This window comes from Protopterus annectens, chromosome 8.part1 (assembly GCF_019279795.1).
Source record: "Protopterus annectens isolate FY-2018-M chromosome 8.part1, PAN1.0, whole genome shotgun sequence".
Taxonomy (NCBI): Eukaryota; Metazoa; Chordata; order Ceratodontiformes; family Protopteridae; genus Protopterus; species Protopterus annectens.
Window position 1 is genome coordinate 355,296,663 of NC_056742.1, and position 15,339 is coordinate 355,312,001.

Here is a 15,339-nt window from a genome sequence, read left to right on the forward strand (position 1 = left end):
CTGTAGGTCCCCAATATCTTTATTTATGAGGTCCATGATGATCCTTTCCATAGCTTTGCAGACCAAGCTAGTCAGGCTTATGGGGCGATAGTTTCCAGGGTCCATTGAGGCACCACCTTTGTGGAGAGGGACCACTGTTGCTGTACGCCACTCTTTGGGTACATATCCTGTAGTAAGGCTGAGATTGAACAGTAGTTTTATGTTTGGGTTTAGCTCTTCTTGGAGTTCATGTAGGACGCAGCCTGGGACACCGTCTGGTCCCATTGATGCTGTGTTTTTTGCTTTGGAGAGGGCGGCTCTCACCTGAGCATCTGAGATGTCGGGGGGGGCAGCACTCTGCTGGGATAGATATTTGCCCTTTTGGTGGGAGAAGTTTGCGCTGAATCTGTCAGCTAGGATGTTTGCAATGTCTGTGGGATCAGTGTATTTTTTGTCATTTTGGACTAATTCTGAGCATATCTGGGAATTCCCACCCAGGTTCCTAACATAACTAAAGAAAGCCTTGTGATTATCTTTAGTGTCCTGTGCAATTTTTTTTCTCTCGAAGCTGGCCTTTGACGATTTTATGAGTGCCCTTAGTTTTTTGCTAATACTGATCAGAGATGCCTTCCCTTTTTGGGATTTTGCTCTATCATGTAGTAGCTTCCTCCTTCTATTGTATAGTTTGTTTATGGCTGGGGTCCACCAGACAGGACGTCTGCCTTTGGAGGATTGGGTCTTGGTTTTATTTGGGATTGCATGATCCATGCATTCCTGAAGGTGTTCATAGAATGCATTTATAAAGGATTCTGCGGTCTGGGCCGTATTTTCCACAGGCCCAGGGGCTTTGAAGGATTCCACCTCGGTTTTGAGGAGTGTGAAATTTGCTTTAGAGAAGTTTTTCACTGTGGTTTTCTGGGCAGGGGGTGAAGTGGAATAAGTTGATTCTTCTCGTAGAACAAGGTCGTTTAGGATTACCTGATTTAAAGGGATGTTTTACAGCTACATAATTAGTCATATACAAACAAGCAGGTTATAACTCAAAGGGAAAAGGGACGATGACTAAATGGGGGAGGGGGTTTGACAGGTAAGAAGATAGTAGGATTGTGGGCGCAGATCCTTAAGGTGAATGACGACCACCATACAGAATATTATATTCATAAATTTGCAGAAAGTATTCTAAGAACTAAGTGACTCTGGAGTAGAGAAGAGAGATTTTACCAATATGTATGAATGTAGGCAAAGGACAGAAAGTAGGCAAGAGGGTTTGGAACTGACTAGAGAAAACTATCAAAGGAACCACAGTTTTAGGAAGAAATGACTAGGGAGACAAATGTAAGAGAGTACGATGAGGCCAAGCAGAAGTGTGGACTGCAGCTTGGAGACCACCTTCCCTACCAGGGATTGATTACAGAGTATGGGCAAAGAGAAAGGGACAGAGGATTATTAAGTGAAAGACTAGCTTTGGTAGAGTTTTGAGTTGAGTCTAGAACAGAAGTTGTTGGTAAAAATGGATAATTACCAATGCATATAATATGGCATTCTAACTAGAAGAATCAATCAGAGTTGGTTATAAAATGAGAAAAATAAAATAGATAGGAAATACATAAAGGGAAAATGTGAGGGCATATGTACAAGCTCCCAAGTATGTAAAAGCATCCAGAAGGTTTAGGATTTTTACTCAGAAATGTTTGCAAGGGTATATTTAACTCCAAGCAGACTTCAGAAAATTTTCCTCAGATAGCAAATACTGGCGGTGTGATGGGAAAGAAAAAAAGGCAGCTGGGAACAGTTTTCTTCTGGAAATTTAATAAGTTGGCAGATTTTAAAAAAATACTTGTCAGAAATGTTGGGAAAACAAATGGTTGTAACTAAGGAAATGATTCTTTTGAGCTGGGATAAAAGTATGTTAATTGCACAGACACAGTAAGGCTTTATTAAGTTTAATGCAACTGGCTACCAAAAAAATCAATTACTATAAAATAGAAATCAAAATCTAAACCAACTAAGTTAAGTAATGAATATTGTAAGAGGGATAAAAACTGTAGGGGAAAGCTTTAGAAAAGTGAATGTACATATTACACAGAAAAATTAATACACGCCGAATAATGTTCAGGAGGGGAGTGATTTTTAAGGGAAGGCAGGAAAGTACAGTTGTGTACACTTACCATAAATGTAGATGTTTGAGTGTATTCACTGTTGCAGTCATTACCTGTGGGTTATCCCTGCTGTGGTAGCCCTTGGCCGGCCAGAATACTAGAGTCAATGGTTTTCTGCATCAGCTGCTGTCGCCTGTAGACTGACATCAGGTCGTCACTGCTATAAAGGAAGGTAGCTGACGCCATTACATCAGTTTTTCTTGCCTTAACCAAACAGAAGCCTCAGGAGATAAGGCACAGAAGACATATAGTGGTGAACAACCCCCCAAGAAGCTTATGTCTCCCAAAAGAAAGAAGATATAAGGGGGGGGGGCCTGGACTGCAACAGTAAATACACTTGAACATCTACATTTATGGTAAGTGTACACAACTGTACTATGTTCTTCGTGTTTCACTGTTGCAGTCATCACCTTTGGGAAGATTCCCAAAGCTGAAGAGAGGGGTGGTAGGATAGTGAAGAGGCCTAGGCAGGGGTAAGGAGGCTCTGCAGTACTGCAGATGCAAACCCTGCCCTAGCCTTGGAGAAAAGAGGAAGGTGATAATGCTTTGCGAAGGTATGGCCAGAGGTCCAGGTGGCAGCTTCCAAGATGTCCCTGGTGGGGACTCCTCTGAGAAATGTTGTGGAAGTGGTGGCTGCCCTAGTGGAATGGGTGCGAACAGACTTAGGGGGAGGTTTTCCATGAAATCTGTAGCAGAAATGGATACAGTGTGATATCCATTTAGATATAGTCGGCTTGGAGAAGGGCTTCCCCTCTGCCCCTAAGGCAAAACTGACCAGAAGTTGGTCTGTTTTTCTGAAGGGTTTAGTATGGTCTAGGTAGTATCTGAGCTGCCTTTGCATGTCCAGAGAGTGCATAATTCTTTTCCCCTTGTTTTGATGGTTGGGGAAGAAGGTAGGCAGATGAATGGCCTGTTTGAGAGTCACATTAGATATCATCTTGGACATAAAGGAGGGGTTAGTCCTAAAGGACACCCTCTCTGCATGGAAAATGATGAAGGGCTCAATGGCCATCAGTGCCTGCAATTCAGAAACCCTTCTGGCTGAAGTGATGGCCAGCAAAAAGGCTGTCTTTGAAGAGAGGAATTTCAGTTTTGCTGAGGAAGCACAACTGAGCAGAAATGGCTGAAGCATGAATCTTAACCGAAGAGAAGGAGAGATCACTATTCAGCAGCTTTGCTAGATATTCCAGGATGAGAGAGACAGCAAGTAGGGATGAACTGGCCCCTCTGGCCTCTGTGACAATGTCCAACACCTGTTTGCTTAACAGGGGGCCTTCTCGTACCTTGGGAGTATCAGCCATGCTGATAGCTTGAGTGTCTGCAAGTCTGGGTGCAGCATTTCCCCCCTTGCTTGAGTCAAGAGGTTTGGTAATCTGTGGAAGCTGCCAGAGCAGATGAGATGTGAGGCTGTGCAGCAGGGGGTACCAATGTTGCCTGGGCCAGTCTGGGGCAATGAGGATAGCATTGGGCCCCTCCTCCCTGATCTTGATCAGTACCTTGGGAACAAGAGGAGGGGGGTGTACACAAAGAGGGAGATCCAGGGGAAGGTTAAGGCATCCACCTTCCATGCTAGGTGGTGAAATTCCCTGGTGCAAAATTTCTTTAGTTGATGGTTGCGGTGTGAAGCAAATAGGTCTACCTCTGAGTTTCCCCACACTTGAGTGACTTTGTGGAAGATTTTTCTGTGGAACTGCCATTCGTGGGGGTCCACAGTGTGTCTGCTTAAGTGGTCTGTCAGGATGTTGTTGATTCCTGGGAGGCATTGGGCTATAAGATGTAATCCCATGGATGAGGCCGTCAGCTAGAGGTTCATGGCTAGCCTGCACAGGGGGTAAGATCGAATCCCTCCCTGTTTGTTGATGTACCACATTTACTGTGGTGTTGTCTGTTTTGACAAGGAGTACCCCTAGCCTGAGATGCGCCTGGAAGGATGTCAGAGCCTTCTGTACTGCAATCATTTCCTTCTGGTTGATGTGCAAGGGAAGGTGTAGAGCAACCCAAAGGCCCTGGGTGCACCTGCACCCTAGGTGGGCACCCCAAGCGACTTCTGAAACGTTGGTGGTGAGGGTCTGGCCTGTTGGGCAGTGAATAAAGGGGAGACCCTGGTTCTTGTCACATGCCTCTGTCCACCAGAGCAGCTCTGCCCTTATACAGGGGATCAGAGGGAGGGAGGTCTCCAGAGGTTGAGAATGCTGGCACCAAAGGATCTTTAGGTACCACTGAAGTTTCCTCATGTGCAGTCTGGCCAGAGGAATCAGAAGGATGCAAGAAGCCATTTATCCAAAGGCTTGCAAGAACTTCCTTGCTGTGAGTTGACTTAGGGACACAGCTGAGTAAAGTAGAGAGAGAGGAATTTCTGCTTCTCTGGGGTTAGGAAGACCATTTGGGTTGCTGTGTCCAGCAGAGCTCCCAGGAAGATGATACTCCTGGAGGGAGTCTGCTTTGATTTCCTCTCACTGATGATGAATCCCAAGGAAGTGAGAAGGGTTTTTGTGAAGAGTAAATCCTGCAGGAGCTTTTCTTTGCTCTCTGCTTGGATGAGGCAGTCGTCCAGATAGTGATAAATCTGAATGTTTTTCTGTCTGCAGAATGCTATGGCCAGGGCCAGGCATTTGCTGAAAACCCTGGGAGCAGTAGATAAGCCAAAGGGAAGAGCAGAGAACTGAAAGTGCTGTCAGCCTGCTCTGAAACGCAGGAATTTTCTGCAGGACTCCCCTTATGTGGATATGGAGGTATGCATTTTTAGGTCCAGGGTCACTAACCAGGCATTTTTTGTCAGCATAGACAGCAGCTGCTGCAAAGTTAGCATTTTGAATTTGGGGACCACCAGGGAGGTGTTCAGAATGGATAGATCCAGGATGGGGCGCCAAGTGCCCTCCTTTCTGGGAACAAGGAATAGCCTGGAATAAATGCCTTTGCCTGCTTGATCTGTGGGAACAGGTTCTACTGCCCCCTGGGATATGAGATTTTGGACTTGTTTTAATCCCTCTGCCCACTGATTTGGAGGCAAGTCTGGGTACCCTTTGGGTATTGGGAGTTCATAGAAATTTAATTTGTATCCCTGAAAAATTATCTTTGGTCCTTGGTTACAGACAGCCAATTTTCTTTGCAGAGGGACAATCTTCCTCCAAGATTTTGGGTAAAAGGTGGGGGGGGGATCATTGAGAACTTTGCCACAGAGGGATGGCTTAGAACTCCCTGCCTTAGAGGCGGATGTGGTCCACTGTTTGGTTCTCTGTTGTCCCTGTTGTATGGACCTGGGTGGCCTGTCCCTGTGGGTCTTAGCTTGCCCCTGTCTGCTAGGGGCAGGAAAGGACCAGTGCTTAGAGGGAAAGTTCCTGCTGAATCTAAGTGTTTGAACTTGAAATAAATCTTTTACTGTTTGCACAGATTTTGTTTTGTCTTCCATTTTCTTAAGCACCTCTTCTGATTTTTCCCCAAACAAGCGGTCTTTGTCCAAAGGTGCATCAATTAACTTAGACGTGACATGATCAGGTAGAAGTTGTTCCTTCAACCATGCATGTCTCCGAATGACAGATCCAGACACTGCTTCCCTGCTAGAGGCTTCTAGTGTATCATATCTGCAGTGTAAAGAATGCCTAGTCACCTGACAGGAAGAGTGCAATAAATTTGCTAGCTCCTTAGAATTGGCACAGTCAGGAAAATAGAAATATTTTGCTTTAATAGTTCCAAAGTGTGCTGTTGACATTTTAACATATGGAACTGAGAGTTGAGAGCTCTGATGGCTAAGGTTGCAGAGGTGTATACCTTTTATTCCCATCTGTCTAGTGCTCTGGCCTCTATCAGAAGGAGTAGGGTTCTTAGCTGAACTCGCCCTGGCTCCTTTGGGGCTCTGTGTAATGACCTCCGGGTCTGCAGCAGGATTTCTGTACAGGAATGTGTGGGTGTCTGGTACCCTGTAATACCTGTCAGGCTTATTGGGAACAGGAGGAAGGGCATCCGGGGCTAAACTGGGTTCAAGGAAAACATCATCCATCACATCTAAAACAGGGGGGATGGCAAGAGGTCTGTGCTGAGGAACGTCTAGAAATTCTCTTAGCCTTTTCTTGGATTGAGGGAAGTCCTGTGATTCCCACTGGAAATGCTCCCCGAGGGTATGGAGTGTTTCAGCAAAGGAAAAGTCTTCTGGTGGGGAGGCAGAAGGGATGGATTCCTCTTCAACTGAATCCTCATAAGCAGTAAGAGGTTTCTGCTCCTCTTCCAAGTCTGAATAATCTCATTCCTCAGAATCTTGCTCTGTCAATAATTCTGGAGGAGGGAGTCTTTTTCTTTTAGAAGAAGAGGCCTGACTGCCCCTGATAAGGGAAATAAAATCTTCCACCATCTTAAGCATCTGGGCCTGGGATGGAGGGGCGGGAGGAAGACGGTGGCTAGAGGAAGATTTTCTAGGGGTGGCCTGGCTTCTAGGCCTAAGAGAAGTAATCGGTCTGAGATTAGCAGTAGTCGGGTGTGAAGATGTCGGTTTCTGACTGGAATCGATAGTGAAAAAGACATCTTCGGAAGCCGGTACCTGCCTAGCAGCTCCACACCCAACCGAGGCAGAGACAGCCAAAGGCTCTGAAGACGAAGAAGATTTCTGCAGCATACCGGACTCTGAAAGGGTCTTGGTAGAGGCCTGCATGGCCATTGCATCGGGCATCAGGGGCTGCGAAAGCACCTCACTGAATTCCAGACTACTGATGACCTGCTTAGGGGAGGAGTTGTATGAAGGCTTTTTTGAAGGTTCTGCTGATGGTTGGCTAACCGACGCCATATGAGAAGACGGAGGACGAAAATAGCTATCAACCAAAAGAGCTAATAATTCTCACGTTAAACAGGGCACAGAACTGACAGTGGACTATGTCGTGGTCTGGGCCTAAACAAGTAACACAGTAAGAATGGAAGTCTCGGTGTGGGATCACAGGTGAGACAATTGTTAACTTTTTTGGACATCGGTTAGTGCAAGAAAAAGAGATCTCCAACAGGGTACTTAGCTTTAGACATTTTCAGCTGTGATCTGAACTCTGGTAGTGACTGACCGGCACACTTGCAAACTGCTTCTGCTACGGGCTCCATGGCAAGAAAGTGATGTAATGGCATCAGCTGCCTTGCTTTATAGCACTGACGACCTGATGTCAGTCTACAGGCGACAGCAACTGATGCAGAAAAACATTGACTCTGGTATTCGGGCCGGCTGAGGGCTACCACAACACGGATAACCCACAGGTGATGACTACATCAGTGAAACACGAAGAACATCTGAGCAATGATATAGAAATGAAACTTGTTAAAAAAGAAAACGCTCATACATACTGCATAAAAATAAAGGAAATGTTTTTTTTTTGCTTTCTTGATACTGTATATGTATGAATAAAAAAAAAAACTACCAAAACCTCTGTATGAGTAAAAGAACAGACAAATCCCATATAATAAATACTTCAATGAAACAATGACAACTTAACCAAAACAAACACCAACGATTAAACTCTTTCATTTCACTCAGGGGAATTCATTAGCATGCCATTTTTTCCTTTTGCACCCCTAATATCCACTCAGTTAAAGCCAATTAATCCAATCCAGTAATCAAAAGACATATTTAAAGAGACATATACACTCAATAAGGATTAACAGAGGTTTTTTTCCAACTTATAATTCTCTAATACTTAAAAGAGCTTTTACACACAAAATGAATTATATTAACTAAAATAAATTATATTAATTAAAACAACTAGCAGATATATAAAAAATATAATTTCTCATAAAATGTTCCTATAATAATTCATGCCATCAATCAATAAATATATTATATGTACATTAAAAAAGTAAAGTATAAATTTCATGTACGACCCATACAAAACCACAAGTGTATATTAAACGTATAAAACTTTTAAATTTAACACAGTTTCATGGCTCTTATCTTAAGTGCTGGTTGCAAAACTATACTATCATTTAAACTGAGCGTGGAGATGCTGCATTCAGCCTAAGCTGCCAAATTAACCCTTTAGATTCTAAAAAATTCAACCAGACCCCCCCCCCCCCGGGTTTCCTTTCCACAACTTCAATGATGCCAATTTTCTTTTTATATTTAATACAAGTTTCAGTGCGTCTAGTGACAGCATTGTTGAGAATCATCCTACTAATGTCGCAATTATGTTCATATATCCTTTTTCTCTTTGCCCTCTATGTTTTGCTTACATAGAATCCATTGCAACCTCAGCATTTTGCAAAGCAAATAATGCCTAATGTTCCACAATTACCATTCTTAAAAGAACACTTTAGAATTTAGACCACAGTTTAAAGTGATTCTACTTTTTTTCTAAAATCCAGGGACACTGTTTGCATGCTCCACACTTATTAGTTCCCACCATAATCTTTCCATCATTCCTCAAGCTTGTTCCTTCCAGTAAGTTTTTACAAATAAAGGTTTTATTAATAAAAAAAGATTTGTTACACATAATTCTACATAAGTCATCACTGCCATTCAAAAAATGACAATTACCTTATATAATATTCTTAATATCGCCAGATAACTTGTAACCAGTGACACAGGCCCTTTCAAAACTAGTGACAAACAGGAATTTCCAGGCATTCCTTCATAACCAAATTCAAATGTCCTCCCAGGAGTGGTTTGAATTTTGTTCCCCATGAGTTACTAACTTCAGTAATAATATTCTGAAACACAGAACCTGGGTATCCCTTCTCCACGAACATCTGCTTGAGTATGATGTTCATCTCCCAATCCAAATTGCTTAGACAGGAGTTCACCCTCGCAACCCTTATACACTGGCCCCTAACAAGATTTTTCTTAAATGCAAATGGATGCTGACTAGCATAATGCAAGTAGGACTTACTAAAGGTGGGTTCCTGTAAATTTTTGTTTTAATACCCAACCCAGTTTGTTCCACTTGGACATCTAAGTAATTAATAGTGTTTCTATTAAAAGTAAAAGTAAATTTTAAAAAAATGATGGAACTAAGTAAAAATTCAATAAATTCCTTAACGTTATAGTCAGGGCCAGTCCATAAAATAAATATGTCATCTAAAAATCTCAAGTATAACTTCATAAACTTAAAATAAGCAGAAGTAAAAACCCTACTTTTCTCCCAAGCCAGTAACACAGTGTTTGCATACATAGGTTGGTACTAGGCTATTGGCCCTAGGGCCTATGCGAGCCTAGTCATAACAATTCCCTGGATATTTCTTCCCATAATACTTACTTCTCTGGACCCCTGTCTAGCAGGGTGACTGACATGATTCCTGGGGTGAATTTCCTATCTCTCATCCAATCATCAAGGTTCCTTTTGAAGAGGGCCAATGAGGCACTCTGCTTGACATGTATGGGCAGTCTATTCCAGAGTATGGGGAGTCTCTGGGTCAGGAACCTATCCTTCCAGCATATTTTGTTCATTGAGATGATGAGGTTTAGATCCCTGGAGCATGTGGCTCTGAGGGATTGGGATTTCTTTAAGTGGAGCATGTCCAACAGCTGAGGGTTTGACATGACCTTGTATGTTAAGCAAAGATCGCCTCTGAGTAGATGATATGCCACAGAGTATAGCTGGATTTATTTTTAGACGGGCAGCATATGGCATCTGCTTTAGGCCTGTGATTCTTTTAGTGAGGCATTTCTGTGGCCTTTCCAGCTGTTGCAGATGTCTTGTGAGGTACATACCAAACGGGGCATTATACTCTTTAATGGGTCTAATTAGGGATGAGTACAGTAGGACAATGACCTCATTTTTTCTGTATGAAAAGCCCTTAGTGATGAGGTGTGCCACACAGAAGGATTTCCTGACTGTTTGGCGATGTGATTATCGAAAGTGAGACCACTGTCCACCTGTGTCCCCAAGTCTCTTATCACACTTTCGATGTTTAGTGTCCTGCCACCTATGTGGCAATTCATGGGTACATGTTTTTTTCCAAAGGGGATAACTATATATTTCTTGGCATTAAGCTTGAGCCCATGGCTCTAGCACCAGGCATCTGTTTCTGTAAGGTCCTTTTGTAAAATATCCACATCATTTGGGGATTCAATAATGGCTCCCAGTTTGCAGTCATCTGCGAACTTTGTTAGCCAGAGTCCCTTAGTGTTGGCCTGTACGTCAGAGAAGTAGATGCCAAACAAGAGTGGTCCCAGGACTGAACCCTGAGGTACTCCACTTGTCTGGAGCTGGATTTGGAGTCGGCTACTTTTACAGTCTGGGTTCTGTCAGTAAGCCAGTTGGCAACCCATCGAGTGACGTAGGGATTTATGCCCAGCTTAGTAAGTTTATCTATGATTCCAGAGTGGGGGATGGTGTCGAAGACCTTGGCAAGGTCCAGATAGGTTGTGTGGACCGCCTTACCCTCATCCACAGCTCTGGAGACTGATTCGAAGAAGTCAATCAGATTCAGGAGACAAGATCGGCCCTTCACAAACCCAAACTGGGTAGGGTCCAGTGTCTGAAGGTTGTCAATGTCTTTGTTTATAAGTTCCATGATAATGCGTTCCATGCCCTTGCAGATCAGGCTTGTCAAACTGATGGGACGGTAGTTCCTGGGAGCCAAGGAGGATCCTTCCCTTGTGGAGCGGGTTAACTGTAGCTGTGCGCCACTCAGTGGGCACGAAGCCTGAGGTGGCTATGATTAAACATGACACTTAGGTGAGGTGCCAGTTCATTTTGTAGTTCATGTAGTACCCAGCCTGGGATGTCATCTGGTCCCATGGATGCTGTATTCTTAGCTTTGGAGAGTGCAGTTTCTACCTGTGTGGCCATGATTATTGGAATTTGGCAATCTTTTGGTACTGAGATGGGCCCTTCAGGGGGTGAGAGGGGGGTGAAGTTGACACTAAATCAATCTGTCAGGATACTGGCAATATCCTTGGGATCAGTATATTTAATGCCATTCTGTTGTAGCTCAGAGCAGATCTGAGCATTGCCATTAAGATTCTTGACATAACTATAGAATGCCTTGTGGCTGTCTTTGGAATCTTTGGCAATTTTATTTTCGTAACTAGCTTTTGAGGATTTTATGAGGGATCTCAGCTTCTTACTGAGGCTGGTGAGGGAGTTTTTTGCATCCTGGGATTTTCCTCTTTTCTGCAACAGTTTCTTCCTTCTGTTATATAGTTTGATTATAGCAGGGGACCACCACATTGGCTTCCTTTTTTTGGAGAAGAGCTTCTTGGTTCTATTTGGGATGGCATGATTCATGCACGAGTGGATGTGCTCGTACAGTGCCTTATTGTAGGATTCTGCAGTCAAACTTCCAGATCCCGTCTGCGTGGGTGTCATGAAGTTTGTTACTTCTGACTTCAGTAGCATGAAGTTGGTTTTGGAGAAGTTTTTTAAGGAGGTTTACTGAGGGGTGGAGGTGGGATGTGGATATCATGAGTGATTTGCTTATGGTCAGACCTGACTAATGAGGAGGTGACCACTGGTGTGGAGTATCTATCTCCCATGTTGGTAATGACCAGGTCTAGGATATAGGAGTCCCTGGTGGGACAATGGATTAGTTGATCCACGGCGTTGGAATTTACGAATTCCAAAAAACGTTGGGAAAACGAGTTGGTACCTAAGTAGTTTTCCCAGTTAATGGCAGGGTAGTTGAAATCCCCCAGTATTAGGGTGTTTGGTTGTATCTTAATATTTTCCAGTATGTTTAGAAAGGTGTAGTGAGAATCTTGCGGCGTGGTAGGGGATCTGTAGCAAGCTACAATTTGGATTGCAGTCTTACCTAGTGTTAGTTGCACCTGGAGAATTTCAGATGCACTGTATTGGGCAACTAGCCTGGAGGTGTGAATAGCCTTGGTGAATATGGACACTCCTCCACACCCACTACATAGGGGTGTATGCTGCACCCATTGCAACCCCCTTCAACTGTTGAACCACCTCTTCCTCAAAATAAATACAATTATTTTTTTAGCACTATATCAGCCAAATTCAATACAATTCTAACATTTTCAGCGGTTAAAAATTCACATTCAATTAATGTGTCAAGGAAAAATGATAATGACTCTTCCATTGGGATAAAGGTGAAAAGTTCAACAACAACAGTAAAAACAAAAAAAAACTGTCTGATCCCAAATGTCCGTCAATCAAAAAAATTCCACAAATATGTTAACAAATGGAATTCTTCACTACAGACAGGTTTTAATTTTTATCTATATAAATACCTAAAGGGTGGTTCTTTGCAGCCACCAGCAGAGACAACTGGTCTATGGGGAGGTTTAACTAAACCTTTATGAACTTTAGGGTTCACAAACATAGTGGGAATATACAAATTTTCTACCCTTAAAAAATTATATATATATATATATATATAAAAGGTTATTTTATTTTCTATAAAAAAGTTCTTCTAAATAAAGAATGGTTTGTCTATATACTACATTAACTTAATTTCTTGAAACAACAGTATAGGACTCTGAATTATGTAGAATATTAGACATACCACTAATGTAATTTACAGTGTCACATATCACTATTCCCCTACCCTTATCTGATTTCATGACTCTTAATATCCTTAGCCAGAGTATTCAATAATTCTTATTCTTCCTTGTTCAAATTATACTTTCTTTCCATATGACACTTTTTAAAAATGTCTTGTTTAACAAAGACATTAAAAGATAAAGAGTGACCAGCATAATGCTGAGAAATGATGAAGCTGGTAGGAAAGACTATCCCCTTTACAGGTACTGTGTTGGAACTTCTAAAGATATGGAAGGAGTTCCATGACACACTGCTTAGTGGATTTCTGTCGGATTTCAGGCAACCTGACGTGGTCATCCTTGAGCATTAACTGCTGCAGCAGCATAGTGAAAGTAAGATTTGTCATGGCTTCTGATCTTTCTGTTTAACACCATCATTTAACACTGATAAATATTCAAAAGGAAGAAACTGATCTCTGTGGAATACACAAATAAAAAATCACTGAAGGTCAGCTGGCATTATACGTGTATGCCACTGCAAAGCTGATATCCTGTGGCTACCAGTCCTCTTGCCAACACTTTCATAGTGAATGGGATGGGTTATCCAACAAGATCATCAGTTTCACATGACTAAAAATTTATCCCATTGAGAAATATTGAATGAAACCAGGAGTAAAACTGCAAGTATGAAATAAATACAGAAACCATCAATTGTAGTCTGCACAAGTCTGGCTTTTCAAAGCATTAAATATTTAATTAATGGCAATTAATCGCATATGCAAAACAGCATGCAACAAAACAGTCTCTGAAATGTTCATACCTATATTCCATCCGCCGACAAACCCTACATCTGAGGTACTGGAACAGGAACCTGAAGAGTTATAGCTAGGCTGGTAAAAAAACAAACAAAAAAAAAAAACATGAGACATGTAATTTAAATTGTGTAAATTAATTTCTGTTTCACAGATCACCTCTCCCAACAGAACATCTACCCCACTCACACCAGATAGTGCTCAATTGTATCACAGAAAGCACAAAAATAACTTGAAAAAATATATACAGTAAGGGAACACTACTCAGAGTATTTTGAAGCAGATATCTGTAAGCATGCGTAAAATACCAAAAGCCAGAACTGGACAGGGGAGCCATCTAATCTGCCATCATTCACCACACTGTCCAACCTTATAAAGACAGTCTCTCCTTGAAGCCCACAGCATGGTAACTGCTAATGACCTACAAACAGTTTTAGATGAAGGGCTAATAAAGTAACCTTAATGGCTTGTCAGGTGGTAAGATAGCTGCAGCAGCTTCTTTGCTGTCTCGCAACACAGGCAACCATAGAGTCAGATACACTGTAATAACTGAAATTGTTAAGTTTTTGTAAAGTCAAAGGTGGGACTAGGCTACTGACATGGCATCACACTAGATGGAATTCAAGCAACTGTAACAGACGCATCACCTAGACATTCGGATGATACTAGAATTTTACTAAATGGTTTCAGTGCATGCTGGTTCCTGAGCTGCCATAATAATAACCCGTGTGTATTTCAGGGTTTTTCAGAAAATGTCAGGAGCTCATCAGAGGGAAGACTGCCTTCTTAATATTCTAATAAGTAATACCCAAGCTAGGAATTTAAGTATTTGTTCAAGTCACATGAAAAAATATCCCATCAAAGATAAATGGTCATTGCCCAGCACACCTCTCAACTGTACAGATTTTTGCCTCATATTTTTGGTCTGTTTCTCATAAAATTGCAGTTTTCTGGCAAATCATTGAGGGTTGAAATCAGGAAATAACAACATACATTTTAGTTTTAGACTTTATACCATTCAGAAAATCCATGCTAAAGCAAAACTTGTAATTCTATCAACTTTCTAACTTTGTAAGAGCAATATTTAAAAAGTGCTGCTATTTTTGGGCCTTTGTCCCCTCAATCATTTAAGGCTTTGTCCAGATTTCTTGCTCTAAGAGGTTGAGAGGTATGCTGCCCAGTATTCTCTCACACACACACACACACACACACACACACACACACACACACACACACACACACACACACACACACACACACACACACCCCTTGTAAATTATATAATTTTCTCTTAACCGTTCTATCTAGCATAGTTCACAATCACTGATCTGCCTGTCTAACAACATATCTGTGCAGACACTCTGGCAGAACTTCTAAATATACTCCTTTCTCTCATGATACTTTAACTGACTGGATGTCTCCTCTGGTCACACCGTTTTGCACTATTAAATAAGTAAATTTTTTCAACTACTTACATGTTTATTGGACTGCGGTGGTGGTGCTGCGGTAGCGTTGTCGCCTCACAGTAAGACGTTGTCCTGTTCGATTCTCAGCTAGAGTCTCTTCTGTGTGGAGACATGCGTGAATGGGTGTATCTTCGTTGAAGGTTGTGCATCAGAGCCGGCAACTCGACACGTAAAAATCTACTGCCAATCATTAGCGGACCGGAGTTCCGCTGTGGCGACCCCTAAACGGGAAAAGCCGAAAGACACAACAACTTACATGTTTATTTGATGCAATTTTTATATTAAGCAAAGTACCACACATATCAAAAACATAGAAGAACCGATGAGAACTGGAGGTGATTTTGGAGGAAGAAATGCAGAGGAAGATGGCCATGACTTCTAAAAAATATTATTCTGATGACTCTGTTCAGCTCATTTATGTCTGTGGAACTCCTAGTGTAAATTACAGACAAATAAGATTACCTTTATGGATATTTTTGCCAGGTAAGCCAAGATTAGAGTAAAATTACATTACA

The 15,339-nt window shown here is 42.1% G+C and overlaps 1 protein-coding gene across 1 annotated transcript in view; it reads right to left on the reverse strand.

Moving 5' to 3' along the window:
- The window catches only part of WDR59 (WD repeat domain 59), a 1,485,413-nt gene that overhangs the window by 104,996 nt on the left and 1,365,078 nt on the right, over positions 1-15,339 (reverse strand). The window contains exon 22 of the mRNA XM_044081604.1: positions 13,367-13,436. Coding sequence (XP_043937539.1) covers positions 13,367-13,436 — 70 coding nt within the window. The remainder of the gene's footprint in view (positions 1-13,366; positions 13,437-15,339) is intronic.